The following is a 24,174-nucleotide window of genomic DNA, read 5'->3' on the forward strand; positions in this document are numbered from 1 at the left end:
CAGAAACGGTAACCAAGAAATCCACCATCAAGTTCGACCACAGCGTGACTCGGGCCGAGAAAAGCGACATAAACGACGTGATGGGGCTTCTTCGCGACTTGTGCCGAAGCAGCGCCGACGACATCCGGCCTGAGGCGAGCGGAGTGTTCGCACGGCTTGTGGCCGGTCTCCGGGGGCTGGCATACCCCGAGCTCAAGCAGATCTACAGCCAAATCTCCACAGGAGAACTCTGCTTCGACAAGAAACTCGAGTGCGCACCTGACATTTTTTTGCTTTATTGGAATTGACTGTAGTGCTTCGCGTAATGAACCATGAATTTTAATTTTTTTTCGTGCAGTGCAAGCAGTAATGGAATGAATTAGCATTGTTGGGGCCCGCGAGCCTTCATCTAAAGATTTGTTTTTGTGAAAGCGAAAAGCACATTTCCCCCCTATTTTAGCATGCCTGGTCACAATTAAACGAGACGCCCACCCTAATTTAACAAAGAATGAAATTTTGATCTCTGATTATTTATGTTCTTTTATTACAACGTTGCAACAGTATTCATCGTCAATACCAACATAACCATCATCTTTACCACCACCCCTTGCCATTCAAAGTAGAAAATTCATTCTCCGTTCCTCCAACACCGTTGGAAAGGCGATCATGGTAGCACACGATAGGATCATGTTAGCGTAGTCCACGTCATAGGATGGTTGAAGGAGTCGTCCACAAGCTTTCTTATGTGCACTAAAGGCACATAGCCTATCTTCTTTAATTGCTTTTGGAAACTGAATTGGAATGTAAGCTGTCACCACCCCGTTGAATTGTCCGGACACAGACTGGGACAAGGATTTAGCCCAGCGTCTAATATAGCCTAATGAGGTCTTGTTACGTACTCATTCACAGGCACCTGTTCCTGGATGCCCTACCGCTTGTGGGAAGTGAGGGATCTCTCAAGGTGACTGTGGAGCTGATGAACAAGGCGGAACATGCTGCTAGGTCGACTGCCTGGATCGCTGGCATCACCTCCATCAGCTATCCGACCGAAGAAATGATCGCTATCCTTGCTGTAAGTCGTACGGCAAACCACCGATTACCTGCAAGTCGGACGCTTGAAGGCAATAATTCTCGACCTATAGAGATCATGCAACACTTTTTTTGACACTTCTGTATATTTTACATGCTTTCAGAGCGTAGTCAATAAACACAATCAGTACTTAGAATAAGGGATCACAAAGTACCTTAGCAAAAAATTACTGTTCTACGCCCATCAGATAACTTCAAAACTTGCTCAAAAGAATTTTCTTTCCCGATCGTGGCTTTCTTCCAGCGCTTGAATTTCGTCATTAGAGCGATGCAGCGGCTGTTGGCTGGCTTCCTTTCAGTTTCAGAAATAAACGCATTTTTAGAAATGCCACAAAAAGAAACCAGAGACGAGAGGAGCACCTGCTCAAATCACACATTGCCCCTCCAAGCTGGCGATTACTGTAGCGTTCGCACTGTTTCCAGACGCGAAGCAAGGAGTGAAAGCTTTATCAGCAGTGTTGCAGAGTCCCTTGAACGAAGTACAAGTGAAGGCATGTTAGGTCCACCAGGCCTTTGGTCTTTTTTTGTCAACACTAACTGGAAAAATAAAAAGATATGGGCGCAGCCACAATGTTTTTAGACATATCGAAGGCTACCATACAGCGATGCCAAAATCTAATGGTTAAGATTCTGCGTTGCCGTTTTTCACAGCATTGGTCTGTTTTGTAGAACGGCCAGAAAAATGGGGAGGCATTGCGATTAATGAATAAAACTGCATTTTCAAGGTCTGGCACAAATCTTACACTGGTCGCACAGAATGTACAGCCAACAGATATTTCACACATCTTTGAAAGCATAGTTCACTGGGTCTGTTTTGCAGAACACAATAACAGGTGACAATTTTGAGGGCTTTGTTATAAATATGACCTTCGTTATTTGATTATCTTACAGAGGAAGGTTACTTCCGCAGTAAATGCATTGTAAATTAACACAATTTTGATAACTCCGTCCAAAGTACCTTTTCAAAGAAAACTTTTGGCAAAATTTTAGATCCCTTTCCGCTTTTTTTTCTCCACTTGCAGCCCCTCATCAAGAAGGCCGATGCTCCACGTAGCGCCGTCCTCGCCGTGACTTCGCTGGCTCACGTCTTCTGCCGCAGTTACGACGGCAACTGCGACACCGTGCCGGCCATCAGGGATCTCCAGGCATCACTCACCAAGATGCTTAACTTCAAATGCAGGGCTACCGACACCGCGTCCAGAAACAAGGTAAAGTAGCCGCTGTGGACGCGATTGCGCTTTGCAATAAGGCGCGGCTGTTGTACCGGTAATAGATACAGGCGAAAGCAGCAGCTCTTAATTACTGTTAACATTTCGACAGTTCAACATTTCGCATTTACCTCATCGTGCAATCTTGTGACTAGTATTCAACTTAATACGATAAACAAAAAGTGATATGTGAGCTACGGTATAAGTTATATGGGAAAAGTGCAATGATGAGCAAGGGGAAGATGACGGAACAAGGCAAAAAGTCTGCGGAGGAACCCTGTGGGTGAACATAATACAAAAAGACAAGAAAGGAATGACCATAAGTGCATGTGCAACTGGTTTTACCGCTTAAAAATGTTTCCGCAGCATAGGAGGCAGGGAGGGTTTATGTTAATTAATACATATTAAAGCTATATTTTCTCTCAAGCAGAACATTGCCAATGAACAGAAAGCTCGTTTGAGCTGTTGCTTTTCACGTGGCCAGCGGCTCGCAAAACTACAATAGAGTGTCTGGTAACCAGAAGAAGCTAATGAATTTGAAAAGGCATGGCTGCATACTGAAGCAACAAAATTTTTATTTCACAGTACGAATTACCCTCCGACCTCACGCTGTACGCTGGTACAGTTTTCATGGTTCATGGGCATTGGGTACTGCTCTCAGGAGCCATAGTTAAACCATTTTATAAAGTCAACATTTTGCATGCGGCCAGCCTTTGCAAACTAGTTGCAAGCAGCCTCAAAACTAAGTAGAAATAAAATAGGAATAAACTTTGTGGCTTGTTTTGCTGTTCCTTGTACAACCGTCTCCTAAATATAATGTGAGCACAAAGCAAGATTTTAATTCCCCTTTGTGTGAAAGAACTTCGCAGAGAAGTCGAAATTTTCCACAGAACTAAGTAGAAATAAAATAGGCATGCTCCTTGGGGCTTGTTTCTCTGTTCCTTATAGAACCATCTCATAAATATGACAGTGAGCACTAAGAAGATTTTAATCTCTCTCAAAAGTTCTTGAAAAGCACTCGAGAATTTCCGAGAAATTTGTCTAAAGAGCAGGATGTACTAATCAAGGACCTCTTCTTTCCAGATCATAACAGCCTTGAAGGGCTTCGGAAACCTGGGGTACTACGGCGATGGCATCCACACCATCATGGAGTGTGCCGTCGCGACGGGCAACCCACTTCCCATTCGTCTGGCTGCCATTCAAGCCACCAGGAGGGCGTGTGCTCCTGAGGTACGTTGACGGCATGTATAGCCTCCAGGGCCACAGGCTTGTGTCCTGGGTAATGTTTTGTCTGCAGAATACACGCCTTGCTTTAGACACCTTGCGCATCTCTAAAATGCACATTTGCAGCCCGGCGCATTTCTCTAGCCTGTTTGAATGTAGCATCATCAGGGGTTCCAGAAAGGAATATTGAAAATTCTTGGTTCTGCGTCTTCACTCTTATTGCACTCTGATGTGGCAGATGCACCCGAGGCTGTCCGAGATGATGCGGACCCCCGGTGAGGACGTGGAAATAAGGATCGCCGCATACCTTGGTATCATGCGGTGCCCAACCATGACGGACGTCATGGAGATCAAGCGGATGCTTGAAAAGGAGGAAATAAACCAGGGTAAGGATTCGCGTAGCGAGGTGGAGTGTTGGAGGTTAGAATTGTTATATAATAAATATCACTGTGTGAGGAATAAATAACCAGAGGTTGCTGTTTACAAGGACTTCCTTTTTGCGTGTATAGACGTTATTTTCGCAGATATTTATTTCCGTGTTATTTTGACAGGATCTTTCATTGTCTTAATCTCAGCCAGCATGTAGTTGTGAACAGTAGCACAGGGGGAACTCTTTCACTTTCAAAATTAAATCTAACAGGATTCAAATTTACTGACAGACGAAACGATACAACACTTATCAAGACTATTACAGTATCTTGACTGCCATTCGTTCATGATGGTCACAGCTACACCCGTTCGTTCATAGCCATACCGTGTATGGCTGTGAACGAATGGCTGTGAACGAACGGGGTAAAAACGCCCGCAAGAACTCTTATCTGCGTAACGGTTAGCTCTCACGCAGACGTAAATAGTTTTGTGAAAGCAAACTATTTGTTGTTTTTATTCTGGCTGTACTGTCGAGGAATTGCGGGTTGACAAACAAAATACCTAGCTCTTGCGTAACACGTTTGCGACATATACAAAGGATTCAACTTTCAAGTTTGTCAGCAAAAAAAAAAAATAAAAAGTTCTGCTCAGGTACAAAGTCACACCCTCGCGCCAAACACGTGCATTCGTTATGCAGATGGTGATCATACAGCGTCATCACTTTCGAAAGTCACCAACATTTCTTTTCTCGTGTTCTCTCCGCAGTGGGCTCGTTCATCTGGTCACACCTGACTAACCTCCAGGACACGGAATCGCCCTCCAAGATGGCGCTGCGTTCGCTGGTTTCCGGCATGTATGTGCCCAAGAAATTTGAAAGCGATGCACGCAAGGCATCGCAGAACATCGAGTGGTCCAAACTTTCCGAGATGTACAACCTTGGCGGCACTGCAGAGACCAACATTATCTACAGCCCCAAGTCTTTCATCCCGCGTTCTATCGACCTCAACTTGACTGTCGACCTCTTCTCTCACTCCATCAACATTTTTGAGGTATGGTCATTCGCTCAGCTTTATTTGCTATCGTAAAAAGCATGGTAACATTGCAAAAACATTAATTGCTAAGAATGGCACACTACAGATATTGTACTACATACTTTAAAGTGTGTTCAAGTGAAATTGCTTAACATACCTCAAAATATTTTCTTTACTCACATATTAATGATGGCTTGAGCACATCGCTCTTCAACTTACTGCTTTTGTCACTATAAAAAGAAACATAAAGAAAAAAAAAGGCTTTTTGTCCGTGCCCCTCAACATAGCATGGTTATTTGGAAATAAACATTGACTTGACTTGACTTGACTACATCGCTCTCTAATAGATATAGATAACTAGGCCATGAAACTCGGGATCATAAATTGCGCCTATGTTCATTCTGTATTTGCAATTGCCCCGTGAAGTTATACCAAGGTGAACATATAACAACCAGCTACACTTACAATCCTTCGTTGATACCATTCAACTCTTTCCAGTTTGGCGGTCGTGCCGAGGGCTACGATCACCTTCTTGAGAGCCTTCTGGCTCCCAAGTCGCACCTGAAGCGAACGAATGAAGTCGACTCCATTTGGAGCCGCATTGGCGACCGTCTGAGCCGATCCCGTCGAGCTGCGTCTGCCAAGAACACCAAGGTTGACATCTTCGATGACAAGGTAATAGTTTTCTGAAAGAATGCTGTTAGTCATCCTTGTTTGAAGTACTGACTTTACGACTATGTGCGTAGTACGCTCTCTTATCTGATAGGTTTTGTGGCGGTAGGGCTGACAGCATCGGGGAAATGTAATTTTTGTATGGTTTTAGATGTGTCGGTGGATTGGTAAAAATAGGAAATAATACGTGGTAGGCGTTATTGCGCCCTGCTACTATTAGAACAAATATTGTAACGGAAAAGCGAGAGTGGCATAACAATGTCTCTAGCCATAAAGGAGGTTTACTTCTGGAGGGCGAGGAAAGACAGGAATATCGTGAACGGGTGTTGCGGCGTTTCCGAGAGTGCGTGCTCTTACCGCCTGCTCTTTTCCTTCAGGTGAACATCGCTAAGCCCAACGACCCTAGCGGATCCCTCTACTTCAGGATGTTTGGCAACGAGCTGTCGTGGTTCGAGCTTCCCACCATGGACGACATTGTAGACTTCGCGAACGGGGTGCGATCCAACAGCTGGCTCGACCAGGTTGGTTTTCTAAAACTTTTATCAAATTTTTCGTTAAAATTTAGGACACATTCGCAGGCTTTAGGGGGGAGTAACTGGGAATTCTTTTGTTTTGTTTTATTCGTACAGATGATGAGCCAGAAGCAGAATGACATCGCTCGCAGTGCTATGCTGGTCGACACCACGGTAACGGTACCCACCGTGACCGGCTTCCCGTTCAGGGTTGACCTCAAGGCTACCGCCACGGGAGGAATTAAGACTGACGGCAAGATCAACCTTGCTGGTGCACCCAGGGACATTCTCATTGAGGGTTACATCAAGCCAAGGTGAAAACTTAGATGCTTAATGATGTCATAGGGAACGGATTCACGAGTCGTCAGATCTCTCTCTCTGGCTTGAGACCTTGGGCTGCATGTTGCTCTGCTACTGTGCGTGCAGCCACAATGTCGAATTTAAAATTTCGATCCCATCATGATTCGTATATCGGTAATTAAAAGTTATTATTGGTAGCTCGGGCAGTAACTGATGAATATATATACATTTTATCTAAAACAACTGAACTGTGAATACGCGAAAAGAAATTATTTCTAAAAATGTGCTACGTCATAATGGACTGTTGAGACTTGCCTGGTGGCCTAATGTTTTTACTCTGCCGTCTCGTGTGCTACTCCGTGCTTCTAACGGACATTTGTAAGAGCCCAGTATTATTCCCCATTGTCACTTCTGAGTTACAACGCAAAACCGAGACATATAAAGCTTGGCTTGCCAACGGCTTTATTTGAAAAGCGTATTCAGCCAGAACGAGCCCATCCTAAATAGGTCAATTTCGAATAAGATAGAAAAAATGGTTTCTTATATAGTTTGACGTACGAATGTGCAATGCATACCAGGAATTCATGGAGGATGTTCAAGAGTTTTGCCGTAAGCAATATTTCAAGATAACCGAGTCATAAATAAGCGGGTTTCACTGCATCCCATACAGTTCTATACATGCCTTTAACCGTGTGGCCGGCTGGAAAATATCCGAGTAATTTGATTCTTTTTTGTTCTATGTTGCAGTGCATCCATCGACATGAGCGGTCTTATGTCAATTGACGCTGGCGTTGCGAAGCGAGGCATTCGCGTGTCATCCACAATGCACACCTCCACGGCACTAGACGGCAAGATTGAGATCAAGTCGACGGGAGAGATGAACTTTAAGTACAACCTCCGCAACGACAAGCAGGAAATCCTAAACATGAAGTAAGTGAGACATGACGTGTTGTGGGATTCTTCTCTGTTGCTGCTGTAACTAGTGCCCGCTGTAACCCAAATGTGCTGCGTAAAAGTTTTGCGGAATGAGAACATTATTGAAAATATGTAGCATGTGGGTTACAAACAGAAATTCGATAACAAGAGAAGACAAAAGCGATGGAAAGAATTAACTATCATGCCTAATGCCAATCAATCAATCAATCAATCAATCAATCAATCAATCAATCAATCAATCAATCAATCAATCAATCAATCAATCAATCAATCAATCAATCAATCAATCAATCAATCAATCAATCAATCAATCAATCAATCGATTCAATCACAAACACTGGTGTTGCTTTGGATCTACTGTCAATGAACGAGGTCCGTTTTGCTTTGAGGTGTTCTAAAATTATTTTTTATGGTGGAATTTCAAGGATCCACAAAGGCCACTGCAAAAGCTGCTTGGAAGCCTTTGCGGAAATAAAATATTGACCCTACTACTTCTATACCGCAAAAACGGTCCTTTTATTCCGGCCAAGGTTATGGCAGCGTAAATTACCAGGTTTACCGCAAGACATGCACATCCTTTTGCAGCGCAAGCTGTTCTAGACTCAACCCTGTGAGGACCCTGTCCTGTACGAACGTATCATCATCCGAAACGAGTGTCCTGCCTCTGAAATAATTTTTTTTTCACGTGGTAAATTTGACATTAGAATGAGACTGGGTTCCTGGCCCAGGGTTATTTCCCGGTTTAGCAATCTTATCATTCTGGTAAAGGTGAATATACATATACAAATCACCAAAGACTGTTAAATGCGTTAGTTGTGCAAGAGCTGCAGACGTGTCCGTGGTTGCTCCTGGCTTATTAGGCTGGAGAAAGGCTGCGCAGCTTGATTTGAGAGCACATCTTCAAGTTCTGTCAGCGTGCTCAAGGAAACATCACGTTGAACCGGACGCTTAGTTTTAGCTGAAATTTAAGACAGGCGCGCACATTAATTTTCAAACACGCTCGTCTTATTTAGGACTGAGATCTACTCGGTGGACGCCGAGACTGAGCAACCCCTGATGGCTCCGAACGTCAAGGAGTTCGCCGGCTGCACCCAGACCCTGTCCAAGGCCCTCGGTGTGAGCCTGTGTGCCCGAGGCAAGGTTCCCAAGCCTTTCTTTAACTACCGCGGACTCAACCTGCCCTTCGACATCAGCCTAGTCATGCAGAAGAATGACCTCTCCATGGAGGGATACGAGCTGAAGATCAAGTACCCCGTGACCGACTTTGAGGTGAGCCCTTCATCTAGTGGCCTGGTTTTGCTCAATCAATCAATCAATCAATCAATCAATCAATCAATCAATCAATCAATCAATCAATCAATCAATCAATCAATCAATCAATCAATCAATCAATCAATCAATCGAAATGGGGTCACTATTTCTGAGGAGGGTCTGGCCAGAAACGAAACCGAAATGCTTGACTTCTTCACAGGTATTAAATTTTGGTTATTCGCCTTGCAGTCGAGCGACAACCTGTTCTATCAGCTCATCTTCGACACTCCCGGCTCCACGGTCCAGCGCAAGCACCTCATCGAACTCAGCTTCAACAAGCGGCCTGATGATGAGAGGACCATGCACTTCCTCTACCACTGCCCGATGAAGAAGCTAGAGCTCTCCAGTGAGTACTGCAATAAATTTGTGGGGGGAGGGGGGGGGGTAGGCAGCAAGAGACACTATTTTACAGACAGCAGCCTTTCATTCACTTACACTTAAAGTGATTAATGGGAAGTGTTTATGTTTCCTACTACTTGCTTCAGTGACGAAGTGCATAACAGAAAGCAGCAAATGATAAAACAGACAGCGGACTCTAAAGCTGCTGGCATTAGGGTTTCTTGAACAAGCTAAGGTAATTCCTTTTCTGTAAGTCATGTCGCATTGTGTGTGTCCCAACATCTGGCACATACGATTTGTGGAAAATTGGACGAGCAGAATAGATTTCTAGGTTATTCAAATATAGGCAATAAAGTAGAGCGCAGAGAGGACCAAAAGGAACGTTTTCTTACTTTTGGAAGGCTTTTGGGGTGACTGTATCGGATCGATTGCAGCATCATTCACCTGAAAAGGTTGTGTATAGATTATTATTAGCGTGTTTATGAAAGTGTTATCACTTTTTTGCTTTTTTGCTTCAGCATCGCTGAGGACCGAAAGCTCGCCGGCGCTCGCCATGCTGGAGGCAAAGGTGGACGATGCCCGCCGCTACTTCATCAAGCTTGAGACGCCGTATGGAGAGGACAGCGAGAAAATATTCTTCGAGCCGAGGCTGGAGATGAGTTGCCCTCACACGCAACCAGTCCTGGTGCAGGGGAAAATTGAGGTCGGCACTTCGGCAGCTTCCATCAATCTGCGGTCCAACATGCCCGTCAACAAGCCGGCTTATTTCAGGGGTGAGGTGTTTGTTTCTTACCACATCCAAAATATTGGCGCTATGTTGTCGGAGTGGGGGACTGAGGTGGCTTTTACACGATTTGGAAATTAATTATCTTTATACTCCTGACGGTACCAGTGCAGTGGTGTCTGCCAATGGGCAACAAGTGTGGCCCACTGGTTCTGAAGAGGACTGGCCAGACAATCAGTGAAATGTGCGTGTGTTTTACCGCTCGCGAGAAATATGAAATGTTTGAGTAGTTTTTCAAAAGTTGAACAAAGGGAAAACTGAATACTATATGAAAGAGTAAATACAGAAGACATTTTTTTACCTTGAGCTACCGAATGAAAAGGGCAACGAAATATGTGGCCTACACAAAAACAGCTCTCCCGATCCGTAAGGTACTATAGGAGCCTCACTTCTAACAAGAACTAGTTATGCCAACAGGCATCCCGTAGGAACTCTGGTTACGGAGAATCAAGAAGTAGACTACTTTTCCGATAGGGTCAGTCTCAATATGAGGCCGCGAATGGAAATAAAATATAGGAAATTAAAGCGAAATCTCTCCATGCTGTTATAGAGCGGAATTCTCACATCCTCACCGTGCCGTGTGCCTCAAGAAAACATGGCTGAATGTCATACTTACAACTTCAGAGGAAGTTCATCGGCTAAAGTGATGACGGATTGGTACTTCCAGCGCAGCTCCGAAAGTAAAATCGCAAGCCTAGGCTGTACTGCTCGAATTTATTGGCTTCATTTACTCACGACGACCTCCCCGTTTTGTTTCTTTTGTCCCATCTGCGCAGCCATCATGATGGTCGAAGATACGAGGATGCAGCTCGACATGTCCTCCAGTCTGCCTTCTCTCGAGATGTCGCTGAACGCGCTCTCGACCAAGCCCCAGGAGCGGAGCGCCATCACCACGGCCACACTCGAGTACCAGTGGAGCGGTCAGAGGAAGCACACGGCCAAGCTGGACGCGAAGGCTAAGAACTTGAGCACCCAGCACATTGCCAAGAGCGCCGTCACGGCTGAGATGCAGTTCAGCCAGTTCCCGGAGTACAACTGGAAGGTATGCGCTTGGGGTCCACTTATGTCGACTGGTCATCCGTCGGACATTGGGTGGCGGACATTCGGACTTCCGTCGGACATCCGCAAAAATTCCGGGGATGTACCACGGACGTACGCGGTCTGGTCTGGTGCAAAGAAAATACTAATCTTTTGCTTTCTGCGTCATTGACTTTGACTGTGGCTTCGACATTGACATGTGTCTAAAAGGGCCATCTCGTCTACCGTCAGGAACTATTTTGCAGATCCATGACTTTGCTTTACAGTGTTAAATTGCGTATTGATTCAGAGCGAATATTGATCGTTACGAAGCCTAGGAAGTTGTGCGTGGTGCGCTAGTTCGCCGGAATGCTGCTCAGCAGGCGTGCAGTTGAAAAATAAAGGTGTATGCATGTAACAGCTGTTTTTTATAGATAAATTTATGTAGTACCTTTTGTGCCCTAGGAGCGCAATTTATTTGGTTTATTGTATTGACACAAGCATGAAGCCGGCTCAGGGCTGACAAAACAAAAACATAAGACATCAAAAAGAAAGGCACCAAACAGTCTGGGCAAAGAGGATACATATTTTTGTTCAGAAAACTTCACAAATAGCTGCCGCAATTGTAGAAACGTTTAGGGCTGCTACTATTTAGTTAATAAGGTAGAAAATTAGTTAGTCGAAATCTAAACGGAGACTAATAAGCGGATGGAAAGCAACTCCACTAGACAAGATCAAATTGTTTTTGATAGTCATGCAACTCACAATTTCTCCGCATAATTTCATCTGCCTTTGATTGAAAATCAAGCCATCTTTTAGAATTGAGTGTTAAGTCCTCGGGAACCGAATGGAGTGTGTTGTAGAACCTTTTTTATTAATTAATTAATTTTTATTTATTTTATATTTATTTATTTATTTTTATTTATTTTTCAATAGCACATATATATTCGTATTGTGTTGCGACTGCAAGATAAAGTTTTCCTGTTTCATTGAAGGCAGATGCTAACGGGACTGGGATCGTGGTTCCTGTTTCTTCCCCAGGTGACCACCGACTTTCAGAAGGCGCCCGGAGCGCAGCACAACGAGTACGACTTGAAACTCTGGTGGGGAGAGAACCTTCCAGAGGATCAGAGGCACATCCAAGTGCTGGCCATATCGAAGCAAGTCGGCGAATACAGCCAGGGAAGCAAGGGAAGCAGCGAGGGTCGACTGGTCATCAAGGCCCCCGTGTGGGACATCGACTTCAACGCTTTCTACAACGCCATGCTCGACCTGCAGGTCAGGAGAAGTTAACTCTTGAAAGGACGTGCTTAAAGCACAGTGATTGGGTTGTTTCTTGCACTGCAACACAAATGTATCGCACACATGTTAAAACGTGTCAATTACCGTTATATTGCCCTTTTAGATTGTAAAGTATGCAAATTGCCCTCTTTTAACTACTAGTTTCTTTTCCTTGTGTCAGACTCCGCTCAAGCTTGCTGGCCGCACGTTGGATGAGTGTACTCACTTGCAAGTTCTTAGGTAGAAATTGAATGCTTGCTACCATGTTCAATGTTTTGTACGTTGGGGGTGAACAAAAAAGCTGTTATTCAGCACGAAGTAGATCAAAATAAAAAAACTTCAGGACTGAGATAGCACCATCTCATATTGCTAATCAGTGTGGACTCGTTGCAGTAGTTTCTGACGCGGACATTAAGGTGTTTCCTTTATTTTTAGATTCTAGACGTTACAGGTATACCAAGGCTTTCGATCCGTGTGAAATAGATGAAATAGTGAAATAAAAAGTTGCGTGAGCTAAACTTTACCATGCGTCGCTCAGACCTTGCATGCGTGATTTAAGTGTTCCGGTGAGATCGGTGTAGAAAAGTCACAGATACGTTCTATGCATTTACGGATCTTTGTCGAATGAAATCCACCCTAACGTCTTTTTTTGTTGCGTGGTGTTTTTGTATTGCTACCTGCAGGACGCTTCCACAGGAAACTTCAACGGCGAGGTCCTGAGCCACGGCGAGAAGCTGATGCAAATCGAGATGAACCACAACCTCCAATCGCGCTCGCCGCTGCAACTCTTCGTGAGCTCGCGCATCGAGACGCGCCATTTCAGAATCGTCTACTCCGACCAGCTGGAAGAGCGGAACCCGAACCAGTACGTCGGACGCACCAGCCTGGAGTGGGGCCGCGAGGGCAAGAGCATCGCAACCGAATACGTCATCATCAGTCGCCAGGGGAAGGACAGCACTTTGCACGACATTGAGTACAAAATTAGCTATCCTGGAATGAGGATGCCGGCCGTCCACAGGACCAAGATAAGGGTGACTCGACAAGCCCTGGACGCCACTTCGTCGACAGAGGTCGACGGGCAGAACTACGTAGTGATATCGATCCAGCGAACGAACAAGCTTAAGGAGTTCCGCTTCGAGTGTCCCTTCCTGCAGACCAAGCTTTCTAAGACTACAAAGGGACAGAGCGTCATGTACTTGGCAGAGCTAAGGCCCCGTTTCGTGACTCCCAACGCTTTGGTCTCAACGATGCAGATCAAGGGAAGTCCCAGTACTTCCCTAGAAGTTCTGGCGGAGCTTCTCTGGGATGCAGATGGGGACGTCAACCAGAAGATGCGCATTACTTCGAATGTCGTCCGGACCACAACAGACGGGCAGCCGGGCTACCGGTACAACGGCGTGTTCCAGTATTGCACCGATCTAAGCCTGAACATCAACGGACTCTTCACAGAAGATGTCATACAAGGTCCGCACTCTATTGAATTAGGAATTGGTGGCACGGAAGTGACCCCCAGAACCGCGTCCTTGTCGTACACGCGGCGCGAAACGTCGGCGAACGTCATGTTCGGTTACACTCTGAACGGCGCCGATCAGATCAGGATCGAGTACACCCGGAGCGAAGACCACATCGTTCAGCAAATTGACATTAGTGTCACGTCGGTGTACCCCGAGTGGAACGGCAAACGCCTCAACATTCAGCGCAGTTTCAGCAGGCCCATCATGTTCAAGATTCAGTACGACCACGCGGCGGACAAGATCTACGCAATCGAATTTACCGACGACTCGCGCGGAAACCGAATCAACACGGACGTCAAGATACGCACTCCTTACCCGCGCTACGCGACCCAAGGGGTCAAGATTACCGGCGACTACTCACCCGCTACGACAAACATGATCATCGAAGTGACCTCCTCGGCAAACAAGGTTTACCGTTTTGGCCTCAACTATGAAATGTCGGGCGATTTCTTGTTCCTTGCGACACTCACCATGGAGACTCCACATGAAAATGTCCGGAACGGAAAGATTACTCTCAGGTATGTCGCTGTTAATACCATTGCAAGCTTTTTAGGTGAAGTTATAAGGCTACACTAAATTCTTTGTGTGAGAGTTTTCGATTGCGTTGAGTCGCGGAGGGGTTTTGGCACTGTAATTACTGTCATATACGTATTCTTTAGAGGCGTTGATGCAAATTCATCCAGCTGAGAAACGTAAACAGGTTTGTGTCTAGCTCACCACCAGAGGATTAAATGCGAGATTTATTTCCATCCGGACATTTAAAAATCATCAGTGGTGAAAGCTTAGTTTTCGCTAGAAAATAGCTAAGGGCAAGAATAAAAATGACAGGATTTGTAAGGCGAGCTCTTATCTTTTAGTCATTTACGTACGTTGGAGAGTTTTAGATGACCGTTTCTGACGGTCCGCTCCGCTCCTATAGCAAGAGGGAGTGCCATTGCGCATGCGTGGCGCGCTGGGGCGCTAGCGGTGATACCGGAGCGTGGCCCCGCTCCGCTAACCGGGGGCTCTTAGCGGACCGTCGCGGCAGCTTACGCTACCGTGCGAAGTTTTAACATGGCTGCCCCCGCGATGCGAGCGCGCTACGGCGAACTCCGTTTCTTCAGTTGACACGGAAGCGACGAAATAGCTAAAGCGCTTCCGAATAGGCAAAGGTGCACACACCTCAACAAGGTTTAGAACGGAAGCGAAAAAAATTGGCCGCGTATCTGCTCCTTTCGTTGCAAATGTCGACAAAAGACGATAGTCTTTATCGACTTTTGCTAAGTATATGCCTCCCTTCGCTTTCCCGCTCGCCTCTCATGTTGTTCCTCTTGCGCCGCGTTCCTCCCAAGGTAAATACGCCAAAGGTTTGCTTAAATCATTTTAAATGTCCCGCGTTCCACTGCTCCAGGCCACGTGTCTCGAAGTCAACGCTGCCGTACGGCAGAGACGCGCGTGAATCGAGGCGCCATACTTCAACGTTGATAGAAGCACGTTGCCCTACTCCACGTGCGTTCCAAGCAGAACGTGAAACCTACCTAGTGGAACCTTTCGTAACGGTTGCCGGTTGATTTCTTAAAATGGCGCAAGAAGCTATAGTGGCGCGGGCAACAGCAGGCAACGGCGGAGTGAATGTTTTTTTTTCTGCAGCTGAGGAAGTATTCAATGTCGCAAAAATCAAGCATGTGTGATGTTTTTTATAAAGGAACACTGCAAATATCACTTCTGTATTAATTTGTTGTCTTATATTTGCGTAATGTCTTGTTCTTCTTCAACAATGGTGACAAGTATGAACATTACACCGGACGTAGACGGGTAGATTTAGCTGTGACTATACAAGACTATTGCGCAGGCTTTGTTTTACTTTGGCCGGGTGGCTGAATCGAGTCACAGACAGAGAGAGACAGACAGACAGACAGACAGACAGGCCAAAATTTCTGGGTTTAAGTAGCCCAAGAAAGACTATCGTCTTTAAAACGCCGGCAGAAGCGCGGGGCTGGTTTTATGCAGCACCGAGAAAGACCACCTTCCCTTGGCTATTCCAAAGATTATCGGCTTCTTTAAATTATTTAGAACCATTATACCGTGTCAGCGATTACGCTATACAAAAAAAGGTTAAATTAGGCAAAAAACGCGGTTTTTTGTTTTATTTGAGCAACCAAATACAAATTATGAAGTTTCCTATTGAATGAAGTTTTGGTTTACACACGCACAGGAAACGACCGGTCACGCGAAATCATTCCCCGTCGAGGTTGATACGGTTATCGCTTAGCTAAAAGCATTTCTGCTGCTGGGGCCGGTTGTGCTAAGCGGGCCGTCAGCAGCATAACGGAGCGTCAGAAACGGTTCGCTAAAACTCTGTATTGATTAAAGAGCTAAGTTTATGTGTCTAGGCTGTTGCAGAAGATCTGAGATGAAGCAGTCACAAAGACTTTTAATTTCGAAAGTTGGCTCACATATACGGCAGTGTTATTATCTGTTGCTCGAGTTTCTTCAGCTTGAGAAATTTTATTTCATGTTGACACTTGGACTGCTGCTGAGTCCGAAGTTGATAATTATAAAAACTGGAACTCGCTAGTTCCTGTCAATGCCTTTTTGAACCCCACTATCGGCTTGCAAGAAGCACTCTTGCATTACCTTCAGTCGCTTCAGACCAGCACCACTTGAAGTTGTTCCCTTGGACATGAGCCGGGGGAAGTTACCAGATATGAAATATTTTCACCATCCTATTACGGCGCAATGCGGATTGGTTGTAAGAAAATGTCTTTTCAATTATGGTAGCCAAACAAAATATCTAAGAACTTCTATACGCTGCATGTATTGAAATGGAAAGAGGCAGAGTCTTGAATTCTTGAGGCAGTTACATAAAGTTGGGTAGCACATTTGTTTTACCTCTGGATAGTCTTGAAAACATGCAGTAATGAATTATAGGTACACAACGTTAATACAACACAGCAAGCTATTGCTATGTTCTTTCGTATTACTCTTTTTGTCAATCACTCAGTTGAGAAAGAAATGTCTAGGGCCACCATATGGCAACTTCTGATTTGGTAATACAGTATGCACGCGGCATTTTTCAGGTATGACCAGGGTCACCAAACCACAGATTCTCGGCTCCTCATCGAATTCAACGACCGCCCGGTGTTCGACCTCACGGGCAGTACTCGTTATATTCCTCCTTCAGACGGCAACGGACGCATCTCGCTCAAGTCTGACTTCACACCCGACGTCGAAGCCATTGTCTCGTTCCGCACGATCTCTCCCGAAAACAAGGTCATTGATTTCAAGTTTATCCAGTCCGCTCAAGAGGTCCTAGTGGTGGGACTGCAGATCAACGATCGGCCTCGCTACTTAAACCTTCGACTCGACCTCTCTGGCGCAATGATCCAGCAGCAGCAGTTCGTTCAATTTGAGATGAAAGGTCTTGAACAAGGTCACCACATGTACACGTTGACGACTGGCCCCATCGCCGGGCTGACGCTGATTGTCGACACCGTTAGAAGCGACGACACCCGAATCACAACGATCAAGTACCAACCCCAAAACCGGCCCGAGGACTGGGCCTCGCTGACGGTCAAGAACAACGACTGGACAGACTACGACAAGAAATTCCTGATCATCGTCGAGCCCAAGGCTAACATCAAGACCACCTTCGACTACCTTTACTACAAGTCGAAGGACACCCTCAAGAGCAAGTTCATCTGGTCTCTGGATGAGAACAAGCTGGGGTATGAGCTGAAGAGCCGTGCCGAGGGCGAGACGACGCACAATTCGCTCCTCAAGATCCTTTACTTCAAACGCGAGATCGATGTGCACCACAGCTATGTCGAGACGCCGAACTCCCTGGACATCTCGTCGAAGGTCCTCCTGAACGCCGTCATGATGCCCGACCGCGCCCTGTCTATGACCTACAGGCACAACAGGATCCAGAATGGCTGGGAGGCTATGGCGAAGCTGAGTCACCCGACGTTCGTGAACGTGAGTATTGTGCACAGAAAGCGTTGTCAGTAAAAACATTGGCTTGGCTTGCACTAGTGGTGCAACGCTGGAGAAACGGCGGAGCTGTAGATCGATCTGGCTTATTTCGATTTTGCTAAGTTCCGCTAGGTTCTGCTAGGCTTTGGTAAGTTTTGTTAGGTTTCGCGATGTTGTTGCTAGGCTAGGGTAAGTGTTGAGGGGTGAGGCCAAGTTCAGCCGGATTTTACTGGGCCCTTCCGGTCGGTCCCAAACACTGACAGTGGATCTTAGGAGGGAAGAAGCTAAGTCGACTCCTTGCTCCGCTGTTTCACCAGCCTTGTACCGCTAGTGCAAGATGCGCCAGTTTTGTTTTGCGTTTTAGTAGCCGAAGAAAGACTACCTCCTTTGAAATGGTATAGTAAGGGGCGCGCATATGCATATGCCCCTTGTGCTAGCAGGTGGGGAAGCCGGATTCACGTTTGCCATACCCTATCTAGGAGGTGCACCCTTTACAGGTGGCGCAGTTTTTTTTATTGGTATTATCTTTGCTAACGCCGCCGAATAAAGCTCAAGTTTAAACAAACTCCGCTGTTAAAAAAGTTTTGTATCTGGTTGTGAGGACTCTGTGGTCGTCGAAAAGCGTTATTTATAGGCAGTGTTTTGTGAAAAATTAACTGCAATTGGTAAAGAAACTATTGGCAGTTGAAGAAAATAGCTGATAGCATTTTGAAATTAAACAGGCTTTTCTTGGATGATGTTACTATAAACTTGAGTTGTAGTGGTCAATTTGTATTCCTAAAATAAATGCTTATTTGCGCTCTGAAAATGCGGGTAACAATTACGCAGAGCATCTGAGCTTAAGGCTCAGATTCTCTACGAGATAAAAGATTTCCCGAGAGAGATTCAACGAAGAAAGCTGATCCGGCACTATATCTTATGTTGCTGCGGCTCAATGAACTCTTTTCACCAATCTCGAACTTTCATAAATGCATCGAGCGGTTTTCTGTGGATTCCGAGCAGCTGCCTGTTAGTCTTCGCAGCAGCGCAAGGGAGAGCCTTCTGTTTTTCACCCGTAGCATCTTGTAAACAAGTGGTTTTAAAATGGGATCCACAAACTCAGTTTTTATGTCCGCAAGCCCCTCGCCCATACACACACAATTTTTCTGGAAGTCGCCTGCTCTTCGACTTTCAGTTCGGCCGTGACACAACCACAATGACACTGCAATCCGCACAAGACAGTTTTGGTCATCCCCTTTCCTTCTTCACTCACAACGTGTGTGAGAGGCTTTTGTCGTTAGCTTTGAAGTTGTTTGAGTTGAGTCAGCAGTGACAACCAGTCTCTTTTCAAGCTGCTCAGTAATCTTGTAGGCTCCAGGTGACAGAGCCATCCAGTGACAGAACTACAACCATGGCCCATGCGAGCACGCTAAGTTGCCGCATCAAGGATCACTTGCCAGAATCCGCCTCGGACGCTTACCTAGGTTGTGGCCTGTTTTGCAACTAACAGAAATTTCTGTGCACACGAACGGGGTGGAACCGAAGAATGAGTTGGTGGAGCTCCAGGAAATCACACTGATGAGGGGGAAGTTTCCCACTGTGAGCATTGGGATATTCCTGATGGAGCGGCTGAAACGTATATCGTTCTCCAAGGGATGGTTGTAAAGCTTTCGTTAGTTTTCTACAACGTGTGTATTTCACCATGCTTTTACCAGACTTGTATATTTGAAATGCAAATACGAAAACAGGCGCAAATATCAAAACAGGTGGAACGTGGCCGCTGATTTGCAACTTCGTTTAGGGGGACTGCGGCGGATTGATAAACTGTCTAAAACGAAGTGAGCTGGCACTTTGGCTATTTAAATGAGCTGTCTCATACTCCAGTTATGTTAATTAACTTATGTATCCCGCTCTGCCGCCCGGGCTATAAGGTGTCCCCCATCGCTTCGACTGGCCCTGGCACATTCATAGCTGAGAACCCCGATTCTAAACGATGAAAATTCGCTGCTTTACCACCTTTCCTACGAGGGGAACGTTGAAGGGGTGTTCCGGCCGCTTCAGTGTTCGCGATGGTCACATGATAAGGCTTCCACATGAAGTGCCGAGCACGTCACGACACAATAGGGCGTTGACGGCTTCTGTCACCATATATACCGTGGCTCACTCCTGACAGTGTGTGACCACTTCTTTCGCGTGCTTCTGTTTCCGCAGCTGCCGTTTTCTGATAAAAACAGTTGCATACTGTACCACAAAGCACCGCATTTCGACATGCGTAATGGGTTTTTGGATTTGAAATAGAAGTCAGCACTAGAGAAGCCAGATGGCATCGCTTCAGTGACCAGTTTCAAGATGCGCGATTTGGTGCCTCTGATAATTCTTTGCTTAGATCTTTCGTGACTGTTATAACGGCAGGACCATGCGTCTTTTTTGCAAGCTTTCCTTATCTAAACGAACGAGTAGCATAGCTCATTCGTTTTTACCGATTCTTTTTGCAGGACATAGTTATCAAGGGACAGATGCAAGAGCACCCCACGGAGTCCATTCCTCTGCTGGCGTCGGCTGAGATCCAGCCCGGGGATGCCAGGAACAAGATCTACTTCTCCCTCACTGAAAAGGTCAACGATCAGATTGCCACCAACAGCTCGATTCACATGCACGTCCACCACGAGGGTGAGCATCGGTGTCATTACGGGAACCTACGTGTCGTCTATTTGCTCGGACTATGTATACATGAAAAACCGCAGCCCGCGGAAAATTCAATGTGAGCCCGAAAGCACAGACTTTACCTGAAAGCTTCAAAATTTTTATTTACTGAAGCGTAATAATAGAAGTCTGTGTACACACATGAACAGCCGTAATTATATCATGTTTTTTGTAGTGAACACTGCAGTATTTGATATCTAGAGCATGAAATAAAAAACTTTTGGTGTTAAATCTTTTTATGGCTATCTTCGGAATATTCACATGCAAAACATGAACGATCGAGTTACGATATTTTGATAAAATATCTCCCAATTTGTATAAAAACATAGTAAGAAGTTAAATAGACAAAGCCATTCTTTGCGAGGCATGTGAAGGGTAATGGCGTCTCCATGGAATTGAATCACGTCGCCTTTTTTGCAAATTCAGCCACCAAAATAAATAGCCCAGCTCACTCATAACTGTACGTAACTCTTCTCGATAGTCACCTAAAATTGCTTGTATGGCAATAAACCTTGAATTTCATTCGATTTTTATGTTGAGCTTTACCTTCAAAAATTTTCACCGGATTAAAACCCAGCGTCTAATTTGGAAACACAAAATACCCTTTCTCGTCCACAGACCGCAACCTGTTCGACGCTAGCCTGACTCTGTACAAAACCCTGACGCCCGAGCCTCCCATCTTTGGTGGCTACTACTGGGCCTGGACTACTCCGAGGCTCGGACCAAAGCGCGGACACGCCACCCTCTTCGTTGGCCGAAACGGAGTCGCGCGATTCGATGTGAGTGGTTTGCCCTTCTTCAAAACCGAGCTTCGAAAGTTTAATAGGAACTTCACGTTTTGCTGATCACCCGGTGGCTTCGTATTGCGAGTTTAAGCAAAACGTGAAAATAATAGCCTATTTGTTCTAAGAATGGGGTGCCCAGTTTGCCGCGAAGAGTTTGTGCATTAGGCTTAGCCTCTTTTCACCGTTTAACCACATATTAGTGTTTGGTCTTAATTCCCTGGCAATCGAATTGGGTGGTCCGAACTAAGTCACGTGCTATGCACCACTCCTGTTCAAACGCCATCAAATCCACTGAGATCGTCATCAACATCATCATCCCATTTATGGCGCCTAAATATACTTGTGTATAAGCATTTTTTTCCTCTTTCTCGCACGCAGTACGACTCCTTCATGGGCAAATGGTCAGCCTCCGGTGAATCCCAGAGGGCGCAGAACGGCGACCAGCACGTGGACATCGTGCTGCAGGGACCGAGCGAGCAGTTCCGTGGACGCATCATCTACAACCTCAGAAAGTACAAATTCGAGGGCATCACCTTTGACAGCGAAGGTGGGCACAGCATTGTTCTTTGGCGAAAGTCTACTGTGTTTTTTACGGCTGCGGAACCGTTATACAGTGGCGTTGGATGGGCTGTAACCGACGTATTGCGGATAATCGAGCTGGCTGACGGATGATTTATGCCCCTGTTACTCAATATTACATAACAAAAAAATTATACAGCTTCTATGTAAGTCATCGTGCTATGTACCTACTCATGAATATCTAGTCCGACTGCTTGACTGGAAGCACTAAAAGTGTACCCTTTGAGGCACCCTACTAGGGGGCAATCAGAAAGCGTGCGCATGGAAAATTGGGGAGTATTCTAGAATTCTAGTATGCTAGTATTCAAAACTCTTGAATATCGACGCGTGCAACGCAATATTCCATTCCGCTTCAAACTGACTAGTAGTTTTAGAAAATGTCGGGTAACGTTTCCGAGTGCCTTGAAATGCGAAAACTTGCTCTGACGACCGCCGTTTTCCGCGGATGGCTATAGGCTACCCAGCACTGCTTCAGTGATGTCCGGCCAAGCAGCAAGAGGAAGAGGTGGAAGAGGTATCGAAGAACGTCTCATACCTCCGTTGTATGAGGCCAACTCCACCCTCATGCTTCTCTTTTCTTATTGCTATAACGCCGTCACGCTCAAGCTGCACTTAGGAAAGCCAAGCTGGGTACTGGCATAGTCCCCCTTTTTCTAATCCCGTAATGCCCCATGTTGATCCCTTTTTTCTATGTGGGACATTAGAAAAGCAGTTCTCTTACCTTCCTTCATGCTCCCAGACGTGTACATAAAGCTTTATTGACAAAAAAGCGTTGACTGAGGCACCCGCGAAGGGGGTTTGCCCAGAACCTGGTTATCACGCACTGGCCTCAATTGTAGAGCGCAGCTTTTAAGCGCCCGCTACTGTGGTTTTGCGTTGTCCGCCGCCGTCGACCTCGTTGTAACCGAGCGAACGAGGAGGACACCGAAGATAAAGTGAGCAGGAAAGGGGTGGGGGAAAGAATGGCGAAAGTGTGAGGAAGAGGGCGGTATGCGGAGCCGTGCAAACCGTGCCCCGCAGTGGCGAAGGGCTTAGGGGCAACGCCACAGTAGCGTGCGCCGTTGTGTGTTCGCTGATGACGCTATCGCTTCCTGAGATGAAGTGCTGCCCGAGCAGGAGGCTCAGCCCCGCCGAAGTGGAAGCTGTGCGCCATAACCAAGAAGAATCTGCAGTTGTCGCTGTGCTCAAATTTGGCATAAGGAAATATCGTAATTGTCGGTCGTCAGATTTTTGTTTACACTTTTTTATATGTTGATATTAAGTTTGATGAACCTTCGCTGAACCCCTATTTAAGATTCTTGTGCGTTCATGTGGGTCATATGCTTCTTAAGCATAAAATTCCCGTCTTGTCACAAGTACTTGAAAAGGGACCCACTAGCAAGTGCAAACGCGAGATTGTGCAACCACGCCATGAAGACATGGAGACGAGGGTATAAAAATCGGGCAATTTTTTACGCCTTGTGCGATCCGGTATACCCAATTTCCTTCCTATAATTAACGGGAGTGCACTTGAAACTGCCATTTACTTTTTAAGAGAAATATATTAACCTCAATGTGAGAAAATATATATTGTCATTACACTAATATTAAAACACTTGTGGCTGAGGTCGCCGCTTAGGATGAAAGTTTCCGCTAGATGACATATTGTACCATAAAGTTAAAAGCAGCAGGCTAACTTGTGCATGTTTGTTTTAGCCAGTAGAAAAATTTTGCAAACCCTTTTAAAAAGCCTTTTTTTTCTACCGGCTATTGTTGCTGAAGCATGGATGAGCAATCGTAAATGTCATTCCTTTCAGTTTGAAAATATTGCTTCAACTCTAAATTATTCGGACAAAATTACTGTTTCTAAACAACAAATTAGTATTTGCACTCTAGAACGTACAAATGTTTATACAGTATGAAGGTGACAATGCAATGAATGTTTTTAGATGCACCAGATTCTTTTGAATAGTGTACGTAAGCTTTTCCTGGCAATGCGACTTTACGTGATCCTTCGCATCCTCTGGGCAGACAGGAATAATATGCCGGTCTTAAGTTCTAAGCAAAACGGCACTTCACAAGATCACTATACAAGGGACATGCCAAACCGTCTGCCTGGTCCTAATCATGGAAGTGCTAGTAAAAGTAGACTCGGTGATACCCGGTGACAGGGCGCGTAAATTTGATTATGTCTGGCTCAATTAAAACGTCAATTAAATAATTCAAATGCTCTATTAAAGAATTCAAACTTTCCGCGTGTGGCATCCACAAAAAGCTAGTAACCGAAAAGGTTTCTGCTCTCTTTCCATAAGTTGCATCTTTTAAAGACGATAGTCTTTCTTGGGCTACTTAAACCCAGAAATTTTGGTGTGTGTATTTCTGTCTGTCTGTCTGTCTGTCTGTCTGTCTGTCTGTGAATCGATTCAGCCACCCGGCCACAGTGAAACGAAGTCTGCGTAGTAGTCTTATATACTCACAGCGAAATCTGAACGTCTAAGTCCGGTTTATATGTTCATACTTGTCAACATTGTTGAACAAGAACAAGACATTACGTAAAGTTAAGGCAGAAAATCAATACACGAGTGCTATTTGCAGTGTTCTTTTATTTTAAAATTTACGTATGCCTGCT

General features: G+C 45.5%; 1 protein-coding gene across 1 annotated transcript in view; it reads left to right on the plus strand.

The window, feature by feature from the left end:
• Positions 1 to 24,174, plus strand: part of LOC144162757 (apolipophorins-like) — a 61,517-nt gene that overhangs the window by 23,917 nt on the left and 13,426 nt on the right. The window contains exons 7-26 of the mRNA XM_077693403.1: positions 4 to 250; positions 889 to 1,051; positions 2,091 to 2,276; positions 3,360 to 3,506; positions 3,739 to 3,886; positions 4,635 to 4,918; positions 5,399 to 5,575; positions 5,950 to 6,093; positions 6,202 to 6,398; positions 7,132 to 7,314; positions 8,334 to 8,589; positions 8,821 to 8,977; positions 9,489 to 9,743; positions 10,531 to 10,796; positions 11,813 to 12,049; positions 12,736 to 14,084; positions 16,626 to 17,523; positions 19,995 to 20,169; positions 20,821 to 20,981; positions 21,366 to 21,534. Of these exons, the coding sequence (XP_077549529.1) occupies positions 4 to 250; positions 889 to 1,051; positions 2,091 to 2,276; positions 3,360 to 3,506; positions 3,739 to 3,886; positions 4,635 to 4,918; positions 5,399 to 5,575; positions 5,950 to 6,093; positions 6,202 to 6,398; positions 7,132 to 7,314; positions 8,334 to 8,589; positions 8,821 to 8,977; positions 9,489 to 9,743; positions 10,531 to 10,796; positions 11,813 to 12,049; positions 12,736 to 14,084; positions 16,626 to 17,523; positions 19,995 to 20,169; positions 20,821 to 20,981; positions 21,366 to 21,534 (5,799 nt within the window). The remainder of the gene's footprint in view (positions 1 to 3; positions 251 to 888; positions 1,052 to 2,090; positions 2,277 to 3,359; positions 3,507 to 3,738; positions 3,887 to 4,634; positions 4,919 to 5,398; positions 5,576 to 5,949; positions 6,094 to 6,201; positions 6,399 to 7,131; positions 7,315 to 8,333; positions 8,590 to 8,820; positions 8,978 to 9,488; positions 9,744 to 10,530; positions 10,797 to 11,812; positions 12,050 to 12,735; positions 14,085 to 16,625; positions 17,524 to 19,994; positions 20,170 to 20,820; positions 20,982 to 21,365; positions 21,535 to 24,174) is intronic.

This window comes from Haemaphysalis longicornis, unplaced genomic scaffold (genome assembly GCF_048455015.1).
Source record: "Haemaphysalis longicornis isolate Haplotype H1 unplaced genomic scaffold, Haemaphysalis longicornis Haplotype H1 scaffold_12, whole genome shotgun sequence".
In the NCBI taxonomy this organism is placed as follows: Eukaryota; Metazoa; Arthropoda; class Arachnida; order Ixodida; family Ixodidae; genus Haemaphysalis; species Haemaphysalis longicornis.